This window comes from Urtica dioica, chromosome 8 (assembly GCF_054948205.1).
Source record: "Urtica dioica subsp. dioica isolate 48M chromosome 8, U.dioica_male_clone48M_v1_H2, whole genome shotgun sequence".
NCBI lineage: Eukaryota > Viridiplantae > Streptophyta > Magnoliopsida > Rosales > Urticaceae > Urtica > Urtica dioica.
In genome coordinates this window covers 35,921,909-35,938,427 of record NC_142763.1, presented here as the reverse complement: position 1 = coordinate 35,938,427, position 16,519 = coordinate 35,921,909, and the positions used below count along the sequence as shown (strand labels likewise).

Here is a 16,519-nt window from a genome sequence, read left to right as displayed (position 1 = left end):
AACGAAGAATATGAGCGGCGGTGATGGAAACTATGAATATGGAAATAAATCCCCAAAACAATCAGATTTCTCAATAAAAAAAAACCCTAAATTGGGGCCAGAAGACTCACACACGCAGGTTAGTTTCACTGACCCAACCATTGTCTTCATTCTTAGAATTTGAGGCCTTTTGTTGATAACCAAGCTCTGAATTTGTGTGTTCCTTTAATCAAGACGATTTAGGATTAAGAGACGAAATTACCTTTGAAAGTTGAAGCTTTGGACGAATGACGAAGACGATCGACTGGAAGCTTCAACGGCCGGTGAGGATGCGGTGGAAGCTTCAATCGCCGTCGTTGGCGCGAGAGCGGGTTTTATTTTGCTTCTCTGCAAAAAAAATCGCTGAAGAAGAAGACAGCTGCACCCACGATATATAATTGGTCGGTTTTATTTTTTAACTTTGGGCGTCGCTTCTTTATTGAGCGTCGCCGTGCCACATGGCAGATTCTCATTCGACAGAGGAGAGCTGTGGCATCACTTTTTTATTAAGCGTTGCCCAATGGGAACCCGTCCAATATTGCGTCGCCAAAGTTATTTTTTTAATTGGCCGATTTTAATTTTTTTTACTTTGGGCGACGCTTAGTTTAAAAGTGACGGCCCATATTTGTTGCGTCGCTTTTTAATTGAGCATCGCCGAGCCACGTGTAATATTTTCATTCGTCAGAGGGAGAGCTGGGGCATCACTTTTACATCAAGCGTCGCCCAATGGGAACCCGCCAATTAAGCGTCGTTTTTTCACAAACTGACGCCCGATTTATTACACGTGGCTCATTCTGATCACGCCACTTCATGTTTTGACGAGAAAAATGGTATTTGCGTCGCTTAAAAAAGTGTAGTGATGCAATAGGGGCGACGCAAATATCCATTTTTCTAGTAGTGATGTGTAATCTCAAACTTCAAGTGTTCAAATGAGTTCAAAATTAAATCTTTTCTCACACACTTTCCCTTGTAGAAAATAGGAAATGTCTGAGTATGTACCTTGTGCCTTTGTGCATTAACACTGCTCTCCCTTGAATGTCGATCTAAGAATCAATTTCTAGAATTCCACTCTATCTCTCTATACACTAGGAAACATGTTTCTGAACATATAAGAGACGATGTGCCAACTCTAAAAATAAAGTGGGAGGGTTATACTTGTTGTTTGCAACCCACGATATCCAACACTAATGAAAAGTGCAATTGTCGTCAGACTAAGAGTCACCCTCGTGGCCCTCTCTTAAATGAGAGTACTCAAAGGTACTTTCCTCTGATCATTGCTAGAACAACTATGTCCGAGAGTGAAACGATGAGACAAGACCTCCTCTCGGTGGATTTTTTTTCAAAGTATATCTCATAGACTAAGTGGTTGTTACACACTTAGACTCAATCCCTAGTAATCCTCTCTCGAGGCCCCGCGAAAGGATATGAGTGATCAAACTTTTTTTACAAGGTGGCTAGTCAAGCATTGATGTATAAAGTATCATTTCGTTCATAACATCTTTGGATTTCTTCTGTCTTGTTCATCCTAAAAACTTAAACAAACTTAAATCATAAACTTGTCTCAACTTAATTTCGAGCAAGATGTCTCTCAACCCTCTCTCAACCATCATTTCCTCAAATAAACTTGAAGGCGAAAACTACGTTGATTGGAAACGTAACTTCGACATCGTCCTTAGCGTTGACAAGCACAAGTGGGTACTCACCACCTCGTCTCCTCCTCAGACGAATGATGATTCAACTCAAGAGGACAAGGACGCCTTGGCAGCCTAGCTCCGCTCCGATGAGATTGTGAGGTGCTATATCTTAGCATCTATGAACAATGTGCTCCAGCAACATCATCTTAACATTGAGGCAACCGCTGACATGCTCTATATTCTCCATGAGATGTTTGGAGGGCAAGAGCGTCAGGTCAGACAGCAAGCAGTCCGACAGTTTATGAACTGTCGCAAGAAGGCTGGGACTCCTGTCAGAGACCATATGCTACTGAGCACAAATCCTCCACCTTTGGATCTAAGAAGAGACCTCACACGGCTGAGAAAAAGAACCAATGTAAGGTTCAGAAGAAGAAGAAGCCCTGGGCAATAAGGATGGACAAGTCTAACGACAAATGCCACCACTACAATGAACCCAGACACTGGCGTAGGAACTATCCTACCTACCTCAAAGCTAAGGAGAAAGGTATTGTACTTATTACCGAAGCATGCTTTGTGGCTGATAATGTATCAACGTGGATTCTTGACTCCGCCGCTACTAACCATATTTGTTGTTCCTTGATCTGTTTCAAAAAAAGCAAAAGCTTAGAGGAAGGTGACTTCTCCTTCAGTGGGGTGATAAGAGCTCGGTGTCAGCAAAGGCTGTGGGATCAGTGACGCTATCTTTTGAAGATCGAACTTTAAATTTGAATAATTTTTATTTTATTTCTTCCTTCGGGAAAAACTTGATATCTGTTGCTCGTCTTTGTGAGCAAGATTATTGTTTAAAGTTTATTAAGAATGGAATTCGAATTTCTCTTCCCAATAATTCTTTTGTCACTGATGCATGTATGAAGAATCTATCTTTTACATTTATCCCACGCAACCTTTGCTTTTAGACACTGAAATAGATAACGATCTAGTTAGGGAGCCAAAGAGGATCAAACTATCTGATTCCCCCGATCTAATAAAATCAACATATCTCCGGCACTTAAGACTTGGTCATATCAGTCCAGACATGATTAAGAGACTTGTGAGGGACGGTCCACTCCAAGCCTCTGCAATAGGTTCATTGCCTACTTCTGAATCTTGTATAGAAGGAAAAATGACTAGACGACTTTTCTCTGCTAAGGGTTGAAGAGCCACTGAGTTGTTGGAACTCGTACATTCTGATGTATGTGGTCCGCTCAGTACACAGACACGGGGAGGATATGAATACTTCGTTACCTTCATTGATGATTACTCAAGATACGGTTTTGTCTATCTGCTCAAATACAAATCTGAGACCTTTGACGTATTTAAGGTCTTCCGGGCTTTAGTGGATAAGAAAACTGGCAAACAGATCAAAACTCTTCGATCCAATCGAGGTGGTGAGTATTTGTCTGGAGAGTTCGATGACTTTCTTAAAGAAGAAGGTATCGCTTCTCAACTTACAACACCTGGCACACCTCAGCAAAACGGAGTGTCCTCATTACTCCCTCTTTCCTTTTGAAGATATGCCCTCGAAACAGCAGCTTACATTCTGAACCAAGTCCAATCTAAAACGGTTTCTGGTACTCCTTATGAACGATGGTTTGGGCGTAAAGTAAATCTTTGCCACATCAGAATTTGGGGCTGCCCTGCACATGTGCTAAGGCAAAAGACTAGCAAGTTAGCTTGTAGGTCATAATTATGTCTGTTTGTTGGATATCCGAAGGAAACCAAAGGTTTCACATTCTATAGTCCCGAGGACGCTCACTTCCTTGAGGAGGACTTTATAAAAGATGTAAAACCTAGAAGAAAAATTTTGCTTGAAGAAAAGTTGGGTGAGGATGCTTCTACCTCATCTTTAAGAACTGTTCTTACCTCAGCTGAAACACAACCTAACTCATCAGAATCTCTTCAGGTAGTACTTCGATGTAGTGGGAGGGCTTCTCAAAAGCCTGACAGGTACATGTCTTACGGAGATACTCTCGTAGCCGTCTCTGGCATTGATGAAACCTTTGGCTTGACGCCATGAAAGTTGAAATACATTCGATCTACGTTAATAAAGTCTGGAAACTTGTAGACCTTCCCAAAGGGATTAAACCCGTAGGGTGTAAGTGGATATATAAGAAGAAAAGCGGTCCGGATGGGAACGTTGAGACTTTAAAAGCACGACTAGTGGCTAAGAGTTATACCCAAAAGGAAGGTATTGAGTATGAGGATACCTTCTCGCCAGTCGCAATGCTTAAAGCCATCCGCATACTTCTATTCATTGCTAAAGCTCTCAACTATGAGATCTGGCAAATGGATGTTAAGACAGCCTTTTTGAATGGAAATCTTGACGAGCGCATTTATATGGCTCAACCAGACGGTTTCGTGGAAGAAGGACAAGAGACCAAGGTTTGCGAGTTGCTTAAGTCCATTTATGGATCAAAGCAAGTATCTAGGTCATGAAATATTAGATTCGATGAAACTGTGAAGAGCTTCGGTTTTGAGCAGTCGATAGATGAGCCTTGTGTTTACAAGTTAATACACGATGGCAAGATTTTGTTTCTAGTATTGTATGTCGATGATATATTACTCATAGGCAATGACGTGGGTAAGTTGTACGAGGTTAAAATCTGGCTACCAAAGCAATTCGATATAAAGGATCTAGGAGAAGCCGAGTACATTTTGAGGATTCAGATCTTTCGAGATCGGAAGAACAGGACTTTATCGCTCTCTCAAGCATCTTATATTGATAAGGTGATGGATCGCTTCTCGATGCAAGACTCTAAGAATGGCCAAACACCTTATAGGAATTGAGTCTCACTCTCTAAGGACCAATCTCCTAAGATTTCACAAGAGAGTGAGGACATGAGAAAGATTCCTTACGCCTCAGCCGTAGGAAGTCTCATGTATGCTATGTTTTGTACTAGACCAGATATCTGCTTTGTAGTTGGCGTAGTAAGCCATTTTCAGTCCAACCCTGGACCCGAGCGCTAGATTGCTGTTAAGCATGTTCTTAAGTATCTTCGGAGAACTAGGAACTTGATACTTACATATATTCAGGTACTGACCTGACTATGACGGGATATACCGACTCTGATTTTCAGGCGGATAAGGATTCCAAGAAATCCACTTCAGGATCTGTGTTCATCCTGAATGGTGGATCTGTTGTTTGGAGGAGTATCAAGCAATCTTGCATTGCTGACTCCATAATGGAAGCAGAATATGTGGCTGCTTGTGAAGCATCCAAAGAGGCTATATGGCTTAGAAAATTCCTTAAAGTATTTGGAAGTCGTTCCAAAAGTCGACGAGCCCATGACACTTTATTGTGATAACAGTGGGGCTGTCGCTAACTCAAAGGAACCTCGAAGCCATAAGCACTCTAAGCATATTGAGATCAAATACCATTTGATTCGAGAGGTAGTGCAGTGCGAAGACGTGGAGGTGAAGAAGATCTCGACGGTGGACAACCTGGCAGATCCATTCACCAAGGCTTTAACCAGCAAGGTCTTCGACCAGCATTGAGATGGATATGGCATGAAGGACTACTCACGTCTTCTTTGAGTCAAGTGGTATTTTGTTGGCTTTGATGCCCACAAAAAGAGTAGTAGTTGTTGTTTATATGCATTTGATGTAATAAAGTCTCACGAAGACTTTTGTTTGTAACTGCTGAATAATTAATAAAGAGTTGAAACTTTCATTCATTCTTCTTTGTTTGTTTGAAGATTTATGATAAATCTTAGTCTTTAGTCCTTAAACAAATCTAACAACAAATTAAGAGTTAAATACAGATTTGCATGAACAAACTCTTCATGGTTTGCTTGAAACAGTATGTTCACAATCTAAGGATCAAAGGGCTATCGATCTCAGTATGATTGTTAGGAGAAACTATGATGTCTGGTTATGAGACCTAGAGAGTTGGAGACTTTATAGTTCTTCTTAGGTATCTTCTGAAGATAATGAATTGACCAGTGCACTTCTAGAGACAATGTAAGAACAAACCATTTAACCTCGTTTGTCTCAAAGTCACTATGTATGAATTGCATCATGCTTACCTCAATCCTGAAATGAGACATGTCACTTCATAGCTTACATACTCTCATTTGAGAAAGTCAGAGTTCTAGATTCACTATGTGATATAGACAAGACCTATTGATGAAGTACTAAGTTATGAAGATGTCATGAACAACTTTGTGAAGATCTCATAGATATGAAATTCATATACAATATTGCTGAAATACAACGTATATCACATCATGCTTTGTTTCTTGGAATGTGAATAAATAAACTGGCCAGTGTCCAAATTGAGTCACGACTCTTTTGGATGAATCAATGTGACTTGTTAGCTCCTCGTCAATACATTGTTTCTAACTTATTCACAAGTGACAAAGGAGTTGAGGAAATAACAACTAGAAGGGTAAAATGGTAATTTTATAAATCCCATCTAGTTGATGATATTCATGAAGGGTAAACATAGATAATATTCAATGGATCCACTCATCACAATTAAGTAGAATTTTGAGTAGAAAATATATTCATGAACCGATAGATTTTCAGTGTCAACTCTGTAGTGGAGTCAGTTGGCATTAAGCTAGAACTTGGAAAAGGTTTGTGAACTTTTGTGTCCAAGTATGCTAGCTCAAGCTTTGTTCATTTGGATCCATGAGGTCACTACCACAAGTCATTAGAGTAGTATTTGTTAAACTAGTAGCTAAGTCAAAACAAGTTCAAGTGTTGAACTAGACGAATTTTACGAAGATTGTCTAAAGGGTAATTTTGTCCATTAGGACATAAGATGGTATAAATGTCAAAATAAGATTTTGGACATTATCATTTTGGACATTATCATATGATGATAATGTGAATTAATTCACATGGCCAAGATCTAAAGTAATTCAGTCTTACGGTTCTTCATTATCTGCATACGGTCTTTTTTTCCTAAGTGCTCATTTTGTATGGGCTTTTAGTCTAATGTTTCTATTGAGTGGGAGGGGTTATTGGCAAGAACTTATTGAATCCATCGTTTGGGCTCATAATAAATTAAAAGTTGCTCCTGCTACTCAGCCTTGAGCATTGTCCAAGGACGTGCTGTAGGAGTAACCCATTACCTTCTGGGTGGAATTGCCACAACATGGGCATTCTTCTTAGCTAGTTTTGGGCCTTAAGGATTGAATTTCATTTTATGGAATTTTATGTCAAAATTCTACATGGGCTTTTCTTGTATTGTTTTGAACAAATAAAGAAACATCTAGAAGCATGTTCTAGATGACAATTTCATGGCCTCCATCAAAAGAAAGAGGGAAATTATTTTGTGCATTGATGTATAAAAATACTTGCCAAAAAGGAAAAGAGGAAACAAATTTATAGCACATGCTAAATGATGTACACGACAAAGAGAAGAAAAAGGGGAAACAAATTTCCAGCCTTGGTACTATTATGATAGGAATGGGAAAAAAATATTGTGCTCATGAATATGTGATATTCAGCCATAATAGAAAATAGGAAATTGCATCTTTTGCATAGCAATTCCATCTCCTATAAATACCACACCTCATTCACAATGTTAAAACAAGTTTTTGGTGAGCCTTTCTCTCTCTGTTTGGTCGTGTACCCTCTTCTCCCTCTCTTCATCTACTCTTTTGTTTTGGCACCTAGGTCCTCATTAGACCTAGCGTTTTGTATTAGCTCTTTCGCTCTAAGACTAGTTCTTAGGTCATTGTGTTTAATAGTGCCCACACACTAAATCCTTTCCAAACTCGAAGACTCTAGTGGTAGAAACTATCGTGGTTACTCGGATTCAAGAAGACACAAAGGAGACAAGCTAAGTGGGGACACGAGCGATTCAACCAATCCAAAAGCTTCTCAACGCTCAAGCTTCAAGTGATATTGCTACCGAGTGAAAACTCATTATAGTTTTATTTTAGATTACATATGTTCATGCACTTTGTCTAGCTAGTAAAATCGTTTTACATGTTTTAAAGATTTTTTATATTCTGCCGCTTACAAGAAGCGATAAATTATTCTTAATCCTAGATCTATTCCAACATTTTAATCCTTATATACCCGAAAATCACGAAAAGACCGCGTTCATAACAAACAAGGGAATTTACTACCCTTGGACTCAAGAACGCCAATGCAACCTATCAACGATTATAAAACGAAATGTTTGCACAAAAAATTGAAAAAACTCTGAAGATTTACATTGACGACATGTTGGTACACAGACCGGATATAGTATCTGGAAGAATGTTTCAAGATACTTAATATGTATCGAATGAAATTAAATCCAGCAAAATACTCGTTTGGAATATCCTTCGGAAAATTCCTCGATAGGCTAACCCAGATAAGTCACATGTCGTACGTGAATTACCTTCCCTGAGAAATAGACGGGAGATCTAGAGGTTAACAAACACAATAGCCGTGTTTAACTGATTCATTTCCCACTCGATCGATAAATGTCTTCCATTCTATCCACTTTTATAGGCAAATAAGAAGTTGAGTGGAATAACAAGTGCGAAAATGTCTTCCAGTAACTAAAGACCTATCTGGCAACACCATATACACTTACAAAATCAATCGGGGGAGAACTACTCTTTCTTTACATAGCCGCATCCCATTCGAAAGTAAGTGAAGCGTTTATTAGAGAAGAACGCGGTGATCAGTGACTTGTCTTTTACATAAGCAGATTGCTCGTCGACGTAGAAACTCACTACCCTGCCATGGTAAAACTAATATTGGTCGTGGTAGTGGCAGCTCGTAAGCTACGACCTTAATTTCAGTCACACACAATAATCGTGAAGACCATGCAACCATAAAAAAATGTTCCGACATAGTCCTAACCGATCGGGTATACTGACAACGTAGGTTATCAAACTTAGCGAGTATGATATCGAATATCGGACTAGGACGTGCGCCAAATCTCAGAATTTGGCTGACTTCGTAGTTGAACTTCCTAAGTACGATCCCGAAGTCACGATAACCGACGAGATTTGGACCCTAAAAGTCATCGGAGTCGAGATACACCTGACCTCCCCCCAGGGAAAAGTCATCGAACAATCCTTCATACTTGACTTCATCGCCTAAAAAAAACAAAGCCTTTTGCGAAGGCTGTTGGGGCAAAACGAGTATATGCCTTTTGCGACTCGAAAGCCTAGTAAATCTTGAAAGCCCCGTTGACCCAAAACGACATAGGGAACAATGTTGTTTCTGTGAGGTTGTCATTTGTCATGTGTGGTTATGCAAATTAAACAAGTCAATTAGGCCCGGCCCATATTTTACTTTACGAGTCCGACTTATCTTCTCCAAGAAGTGTCCAGGAAGTTGAAGTCAGCAAGAGATGCGCGATCTCGCCGTGAGACCCGGGATGCTGATGATTCTACTGAACCGATTCAATGAAACGACATGACGTGTCGAGAAGAGAAGCAATGAAGGATGAAGTCACCAACACGTGTCCCCTCGTATCGCGCACTTCGCCAGTCTATAAATTTATTTCCTACGAGAAGAAATGGACCTACTTTTCTCTTATTATCGCAATTATTATTTTCTCTCTCTCATCATTCATCATTCAAATTGATTGAGCTCGACTTTGGTAATTGAGATTCGTTTTATTAATAAAATCTCATTTTCCTTATATGATTTCATTCTTTTTACTTTGTTCCGAGTTTATATTGTTTATGCATGGCGACTTTTTGAGATCCTCATCCTACATATAAAAACGACACAAACACTTTTCATCTTTGTTTTCTAGTGATTGTTGAAGCTCGTAAATGATAACAATAAATATAATATTATATTTAATGTTCAAATAACATAAAATCATTAAAAAAAAAAAGTCATTCGTAAACGAATATGACAATATATATATATATATATATATATATATATATATATATATATATATATAATGGTAAACATATATGCAGTTCAACTATACATATATACATACATAGACAATAAAAGAGACTACAAAATGACAAAGACAAAATCTATGATTAATAAAAATAACCTCCAACCCCTCGATCGGGACATCGTTTTCCATGGCTGCTACCGGGGCCGTTGTTGAGCTGGGACGATCCCTTTCATAGGAGACTGATGTCGATGAAGGAACCTCGGGTTGCGTCCGTGTCTCGGAGGTGCTCTTAAAGCTATGCGGGATGTTCAGTCACTGCAAATTTTTTACGAAGTCGTAATTTTGCTCAACCTCTTGACAAGTCCCAGGTCGACTAGTACACTAGCCCCAAACTGAGATGCGATAAATGCGCTAGTTCTAATTAATAAAATTATACTTGCAAATAAGCAGCTTTACCTTGCTATTATTACTGTTATTGCTATCCAAATCATTATTGAGCAATAGAAGAGAATAAAGGACTCTTAAAATCAATTGATACCAGAAAGACAAACTCTAAAGATGTTCTAATAGTAAGGATGATTCTTGAGATCTTGTGAGACCTTGTACGTCCTTGGTTGATTACCCCTAGATGCAATAATTAATGTCACTAGGGTAGTCTCCCGGTCAATAATGTCAGGGCCTCGTAGATTTTAGTCCGGTCTAACCCGGACACTATGGTTTAAAAAAAGGCGATGCAGTTATTTAGTCATTTTTAAGTTTGGGTTTGGCAGAATAGCCTAACTTTCTGAGGCAAAGTAGCCCATATTTTAAAAAATCTCAAAAATTCCCTCACCCCTATTGATCTCTCATCTCCTGTTTACCCAAACACAAAATTTCTCAGTTCACAAAATTTCGATGAATGCGGGTTCGAAATCGAGAGCGACAGTGAGCGTGGCGTTCTCGCACTTCGTGAGTCAGGTCCAAAGGTACGACTACCACCACTATCTCTGCCTCGTCGAGCTTCCTTCTCTGGCGACGAGAATAGCCACTTTCATGATCCGCGCCTTCAACGTCGAGGTCACCCGAGCCATGGACGTCGCTTTCGATCCCCAAATCGGCCTCATGCGACTCATCTGGTGGCGCAACGCGCTCGATGATATCTTTTTCTCCAAGCCGATCAACATCCTGCCGCGATCACACTCTCCGCCTCTGTGGCCTCCGGCGATGAAAAAAAAACACCATCTCCAAGGCAAGCTCATACGCGTCGTCGAGGCTCGGATCAGAGACGCGAACCGAGGGTCGGACAAGACTCCTTGGCAAATCGATGATTTGGAGAATTACGGCGAGCAAACCGCCTCCGGTCTCCTCTACGTGGATCTCTGTCGTTCTCGCCATCGAACTGCATCGCTGTGGAACCGTCGCACGGACCATACCGGAACAGACCATACGGAATCTTCAACTCCGATCTCGCGGTGGAGTTGACGTGGCGGCGATCCAAAAGCCGACGTCAGAGATCGAAGTCTAGAGATATCTCCGTCGATTTCCATCATCATAATCTTCGATTGCCATATCCATCTTCGTCGATCTCTGTGGTCAATATTATCATCGATCGTCATCACCACTGTCATCACCGTCTTCTTCTTCTTCTTCTTCTTCTTCCATCTCCGGTTTCAGTGTTTTTATTTTAGAAGAGTGGATTAGATATTTTGAAATCGAGATTAAATATTTTGACACTTTGTTGTCTTCTCGTTGCAGATTACTAGATTTCAAATATTTTGTTGTCTGTCTAGATGTGGATTCAAACGTGATTTTTAGCAAAGTTTGTTATGCTATAGAAGCGGATTAAATTTTTTGAAGGCACGATTAAATTTTTGAAAATCACGTACTTGACTGAAATCATGCAACCTGTTTGTGTGTTTTGAAAATGAATTAACAATTGAAGCCATGATTAAATTTTTGAAATTTTGTTGCCTAATTTTGATGATGGAATTAATTTTAAAACTATTTGGTATATATAAAAAATGCATTAAAAAAAATAGTGGATGAAAATTTTGTACATCTAAATTAATTACTTTGAAATCCCGAAAAAACAGGTTCACCTAAACATTAAAAGATATATTAGTATTTGGTATATATAAAAAATGCATTAAAAAAAATAGTGGATTAAAATTTTGTACATCTAAATTAATTACTTTGAAATCTCGGAAAAACGGGTTCACCCAAACATTATATGATATATTAGTATTTTTATATTATAAGTGGGTAAGTGGGTAGAATGCACTAACTTATGAAACTTTGACTATTTGCTAAACTAAGTTGCATTGACTATTTCGTAAAAAAAATCCTTATAAAAATTAATTCCAGAAAGACCAAAAACATATTAAACTCGTTCATCCCAACTTTTCAATTTACAAATGATTAGTCTAGAGGGAGAGAACATGCTCATCTATACAAGAACAGAACATTCCATCAACAACAAAAACATATCAACTTATATGCACATCTGTGATCACATAAGATGTGGTGTGAGTAAATAAAACTGAAACAAAAATGTGATACTTAAACAAGGAATATAAAGAAGCAAGATGGACAATAAAGTGCTAAAGTATATCAACCCCTCATCCCCATCACTATGTACAACTTGTTACTAATAGTTTTAATTTTGAAAATTCATTCAACTAAATGTGTCCTGGAGATTAGTATTATCATCGCCTCCATCATCATCATCATCATCATCGTCGTTTGAGGAATCATTGGTAGTGTTGAATGACAGTATTAACTCCAAGAGATCACGGCCTGAATCCAAAGCTTCTTCGTTCCCTCTTGTTCTTCGACTTCGCCTCAAGAATAGTTGTGACATCAGATCTTGAGGTAACGAGTACATCCACCCCCTGGCCTTTAGTTTCTGCCCGAACAAAAAAGAGTAAAATCATGATCACGATTAGCATTGTCACAATCCCTCAACCGAATCATTATGATCATCATCATCATTGGAATCGGTATCATCGTTGTCATCGTCGTTGTCATCGCCACTGTCATCTTTTTCATCTCCATCGTGATCAATGTCGTCATCATCAAGATCACACTCTTCTTCATCATCACTGCGCTCTTCGTCGTCGTCTTCATCAATAGAGCCGTCACTATCCTCGTAGTCGGTATCGTAAGGATTATGGACGAAGAAAATTAAACCAGTTCGACTCGGTAAAAACCTTCGCACCTTTTTTTTATTTAAAACAAGAGCAGAGAAATTAGTTCCTCCGCTATTCAGTATACTCCGTGCCAGGGGATCATATCCTGGCACGTCTATGTTGATTATTTTTTTGGGGGGGAAATTCTTGGACTTCTAAAACAACCAGACCCTAGCTGTCCAAAACATGAACATAAAAGCTTACCGCATCACACAGGACCCAGAGTTTTTTTAAGAAGAAAAATAAAACAGTTGGAACAGTTTTCATGTCTATTTAGAAAAGATCATTCTCCATATAGTGTAAGCAATTCGAAGTGACATAAAAATAATTGTTTCAAACCTATGCCAAAGATTATCATAAATGTCCCCAGAGCCTTTAGCGTTAAGATACTCAAGATTAAAAGGAAAAAACGTACCCCTACCCGTTCGATTTTGACAGGCAGTTGAGCTCTCTCCATGAGCTTCGGTGTCCATATCTTGACGTTATGTTCGATTCCACTGCTCGCAAGAGTCACTGTGTGAGGATGAGACTCGATGCAGTTCACTACAGTCTCATCGGCTTCCATAACACGGATCAGCTCGCCACCCTTTTTCCTCCAAATGAATATTCTGCCGCAGTCAGACCCACTCACCACATAATCGCACTTTGGCCCAAAGAAGTTCACCCCTTTCACCGTTTCCGAGTTTTTATGCCCTTTGTAAATCTGAGGGCAAACCCTTATCTCATCGTCCATCACAGAAGAAGATGCCCCAGATTTTGCTTTACTTTTCTGGCTAATTAAAGGGAATGGTGATACATCAGGTCCCAAACCCATTTCCCGGGTAAAAAGATATATAAACTCGTCACTGTAAGAGAGGAGGAGCTCGCTTTCCTCTGAATAGGCCAGGCCCGTGATACCAATATGCCGGTCTCCAATCAAGTTTGTTGGACAAAAGTAGTCTACAGGTTGATCGAAAGAAGAAGATCCGTCCCAGCTCTGTTTGCGCATATCGAAGACTCGTGCGTACTCGTCTGAGCCAGCAACCGCAAAGAGATTTGGGTTTCTCGGATCGATCGTGATTGCATTCAATTGGATAGAACTTGTGAAGTCCCTTCTATCAGGACTTGAAAGGCATGTAAAAAGTTCTGTGGCAGCCCGGCGTCTCAAATCAAACTGTCACAATAAGGAGGCAGCGGATGTAATCAACGGGCTTATGATATGAACTAATATGTACTTCTATTCTATGTATGAAAATATAAAAAGTAAAACTCAACGGTTAGATATCAGACATTCAAGAGGTCCGTGCTATCCCTAAGAAATTTCTTCCATCCTTGCTTCTCTCATACAATTTTTATTTCCTGATATCCTCTTCTCTCAAAATCTCTCAAATATGGTATTATAAATTTCTAGTATCCTATATATTCTCAATCTCCAGGATCCTAACAGCTCGCAAGTGAAGTGAAGAACAAAAATGTGTCATACCCTTAAGGCAAAAAAAAAAAAAAAAAAACCCTTCAGTGCTCTAATTATTAGAGAAGGCATTGCTTATCGATTTTTGTTTTAAGGAAGGAGAGAAGCATAACTCACATGATTAACCACTCCATCTTCGCCGCAAGAAAAGAATATGTGAGGGCTCCCGGGTTCAACGGCAATCTTATGAGCCCGTCCGTCATGTTCAGCCAGCAATGAAGTTTCCACCACACCACGCTCCAATATCTGAGCATGTCTCACCTGATAAGGAAAACAGAAAAAAAAAAAAAAAAAAAAAAAAAAAAAAAAAAAAAAAAAAAAAGATCATCATAATCAAAAGAGAGTTCAATTCATGGATCCCAAAAGCGGAAGCAATACACTTTTCTCCAGACGAATAACATCGTTGCAAATTAGTATATCACAGTAACTACTATGAGGAATTCATAACATAACATTTGTCCTAAAAGGTAGATGTGATAAAGCTAGGTAAACGTAAGGTATGGAAAGTCTAACTACAACTAGTGTTGTGTGACTCGAGATAATTAACACAACTACAATATTAACAAACAAACAAAAAAAAGTAAGCTATGGCAAGTCAAACTTAAAAGCCACGAACCCCAACACTATCAAGATCAGCGCCACAAGTTGGGGTTCAGATGGTAGTGTTGGGGTTAAAAAAAAAACGTTAAATAAAATAATGAATACCTGCCCATCAGCGCCACAGGTGACAATACTGCGATCATCAGAATAAGGCATCATCTTTGCTTGGAAGACATTATCTTCGTGGCCCGAGTGAAATGAAAGCTTTTCTAGCCCAGTTTCCCAGTTCCAGAGTATAACCTGCATATCATCTGAACCCGACACCAGAACGTCGCCATCTTCGTTGAAGCTCACTGTATTCACGCATCCCGTGTGTTTTTCGAGCTTCCTGTGCATATCTAGCCTAAGCACTAGATTCTGATGGACGAAAAAAAAAAAAAAAAGAAGATATCAACGCAAACATTAACCAAATGCTTTTCAAGCATAACTACTTAAAATATGTTTGTAACGATGTAACCTGGAAAATCTTAGGGAAAAAGAGAACATCTTGTATTTTCACAGTATTGTTTGGGTTGAGAAAAATTTCAGAGAATTTGTTTTGTGGAGAAGTGTATGATTAAAATTCAAATTTCATTTTTCTTGGCAAAGTGTGTGGAAAAATAAATCTTTAGGCAAAGTCGCACATGGGTAGGAAATGTAATACTAAGGATACTATTTTCTTTTTTCTGGGGATTTCTTTGACTTCCAGTAACAACAAAATTAGAGAATTCTATACATTCCTCATATTTTCTTTCAAATTCTCATTCTCCATCGTAAAATTCTCATTCTTTAAATTTAAGGTTTCTTTTCTTGAGAATATTCTCTGATCGACAATCAAGATTGAAGTAGAAAACAACGATTCTCAACGCCGAAAATCACAAACAAAAATATCTACTTCGTGAAATTCAATATATCATGTATTCAATTTCCAAATATTCGTCCACACTTGAAAACAAATCAAAATTAGAAAAGAGCGAGAAATACCTCGGAAGCACCGCGGCGGAGAGCGAAATTCCGGTTTGAGAGATGGCCAACTTCCCTCTGCCAAACGTCGAAGACTGACTTTCCGATTCCATCGCGACCTTTCTTCATCTCCGAATCAATCGCAATCGAAAGAAACAATACACAAAAAAGAATAGGTTTCTTTGCGGTACTCTCGAGTAGAGGTTATTTATCTATCTACAGAGAGAGAGAGAGAGAGAGAGAGAGAAATTGATATTCAGTTGTGTCCGAGAGGAGAGTATTCGAGTAAATTGTCAGTTCTTAGTATCACGAAGGAAGAAGTGAACGAGTATATTTCTATATTATATATGCAACTTTTGTAAGTGGTGAAAGGTTAGAGCTATCTCAACATAATCGTGTTCCCTTGCCTTGCTGCTGCACTCATATTGTGACACGGTGACGGGATGTTTGGTAGTTAACTTAAACTATTTTTGTTTACATATAGGGCGTGTTTGGTACAGTTTTTTTAAGCCTGTTTTTGCTGTGAGCAAAAACCAAACTGCAATCTTACTGTTTGGTAAAACACTTTTTAGAAAAAATTTCAAAAACGATTTTAAAAATTGTACATGAGTCACAAAAGCTACGAATCTTAGCTTTTAGAAAAAGCGTTTTTGTATTTGATATAAAATTACTTTAATATCCTCACGTGATTAACCATAACACCGTTAAATATTTATTTTATGTCTATTTTAGTCTTTTTACTGTAATATATTTATTTTACCAAACGCAAAATCAGTTTTTTTTACCAACGTCAACTGTTTTATAAACAGCTTATCAAACACCTGTCAGTTTTAAAAAAAAGCGTTTTTTT

At 38.8% G+C, this 16,519-nt stretch overlaps 2 protein-coding genes across 5 annotated transcripts; one reads left to right on the top strand and one right to left on the bottom strand.

The window, feature by feature from the left end:
* The first annotated feature begins 10,404 nt into the window (after window positions 1-10,404).
* On the top strand, window positions 10,405-10,971 carry LOC149389544 (uncharacterized). The gene has a single exon (XM_089622658.1). The coding sequence runs from the start codon at window positions 10,405-10,407 to the stop codon at window positions 10,969-10,971; it is 567 nt and encodes a 188-aa protein (XP_089478784.1).
* A 987-nt stretch (window positions 10,972-11,958) lies between these two features.
* LOC149389543 (Transducin/WD40 repeat-like superfamily protein) lies at window positions 11,959-16,020 on the bottom strand. 4 transcript variants are annotated; one of them, XM_089624059.1, is made up of 5 exons: window positions 15,691-16,003; window positions 14,833-15,084; window positions 14,245-14,388; window positions 13,093-13,830; window positions 11,959-12,394 (listed from the first exon to the last, which is right to left on the bottom strand). In XM_089624059.1, the coding sequence occupies exons 1-5, from the start codon at window positions 15,796-15,798 to the stop codon at window positions 12,164-12,166; spliced, it is 1,473 nt and encodes a 490-aa protein (XP_089480185.1). In that variant the 5' UTR covers window positions 15,799-16,003; the 3' UTR covers window positions 11,959-12,163. The 4 variants fall into 4 exon arrangements, with proteins under 4 accessions (XP_089480185.1, XP_089480186.1, XP_089480183.1 ...); XM_089624060.1 differs by having other exon boundaries at window positions 13,099-13,830; XM_089624057.1 differs by having other exon boundaries at window positions 12,206-12,706; window positions 15,691-16,020.
* Between the last annotated feature and the right edge of the window lie 499 nt (window positions 16,021-16,519).

Excerpts from the sequence above, each read along its gene's own strand:
- LOC149389544 (XM_089622658.1), top strand. The coding sequence starts at position 10,405 with ATGAATGCGGGTTCGAAATCGAGAGCGACAGTGAGCGTGGCGTTCTCG.
- LOC149389543 (XM_089624057.1), bottom strand. The coding sequence starts at position 15,798 with ATGAAGAAAGGTCGCGATGGAATCGGAAAGTCAGTCTTCGACGTTTGG. Across the intron at positions 15,085-15,690 it reads TCCGCCGCGGTGCTTCCGAG|AATCTAGTGCTTAGGCTAGA; the intron begins GTATTTCTCGCT and ends TTCGTCCATCAG. Across the intron at positions 13,831-14,244 it reads AAGATGGAGTGGTTAATCAT|TTTGATTTGAGACGCCGGGC; the intron begins GTGAGTTATGCT and ends TTATTGTGACAG.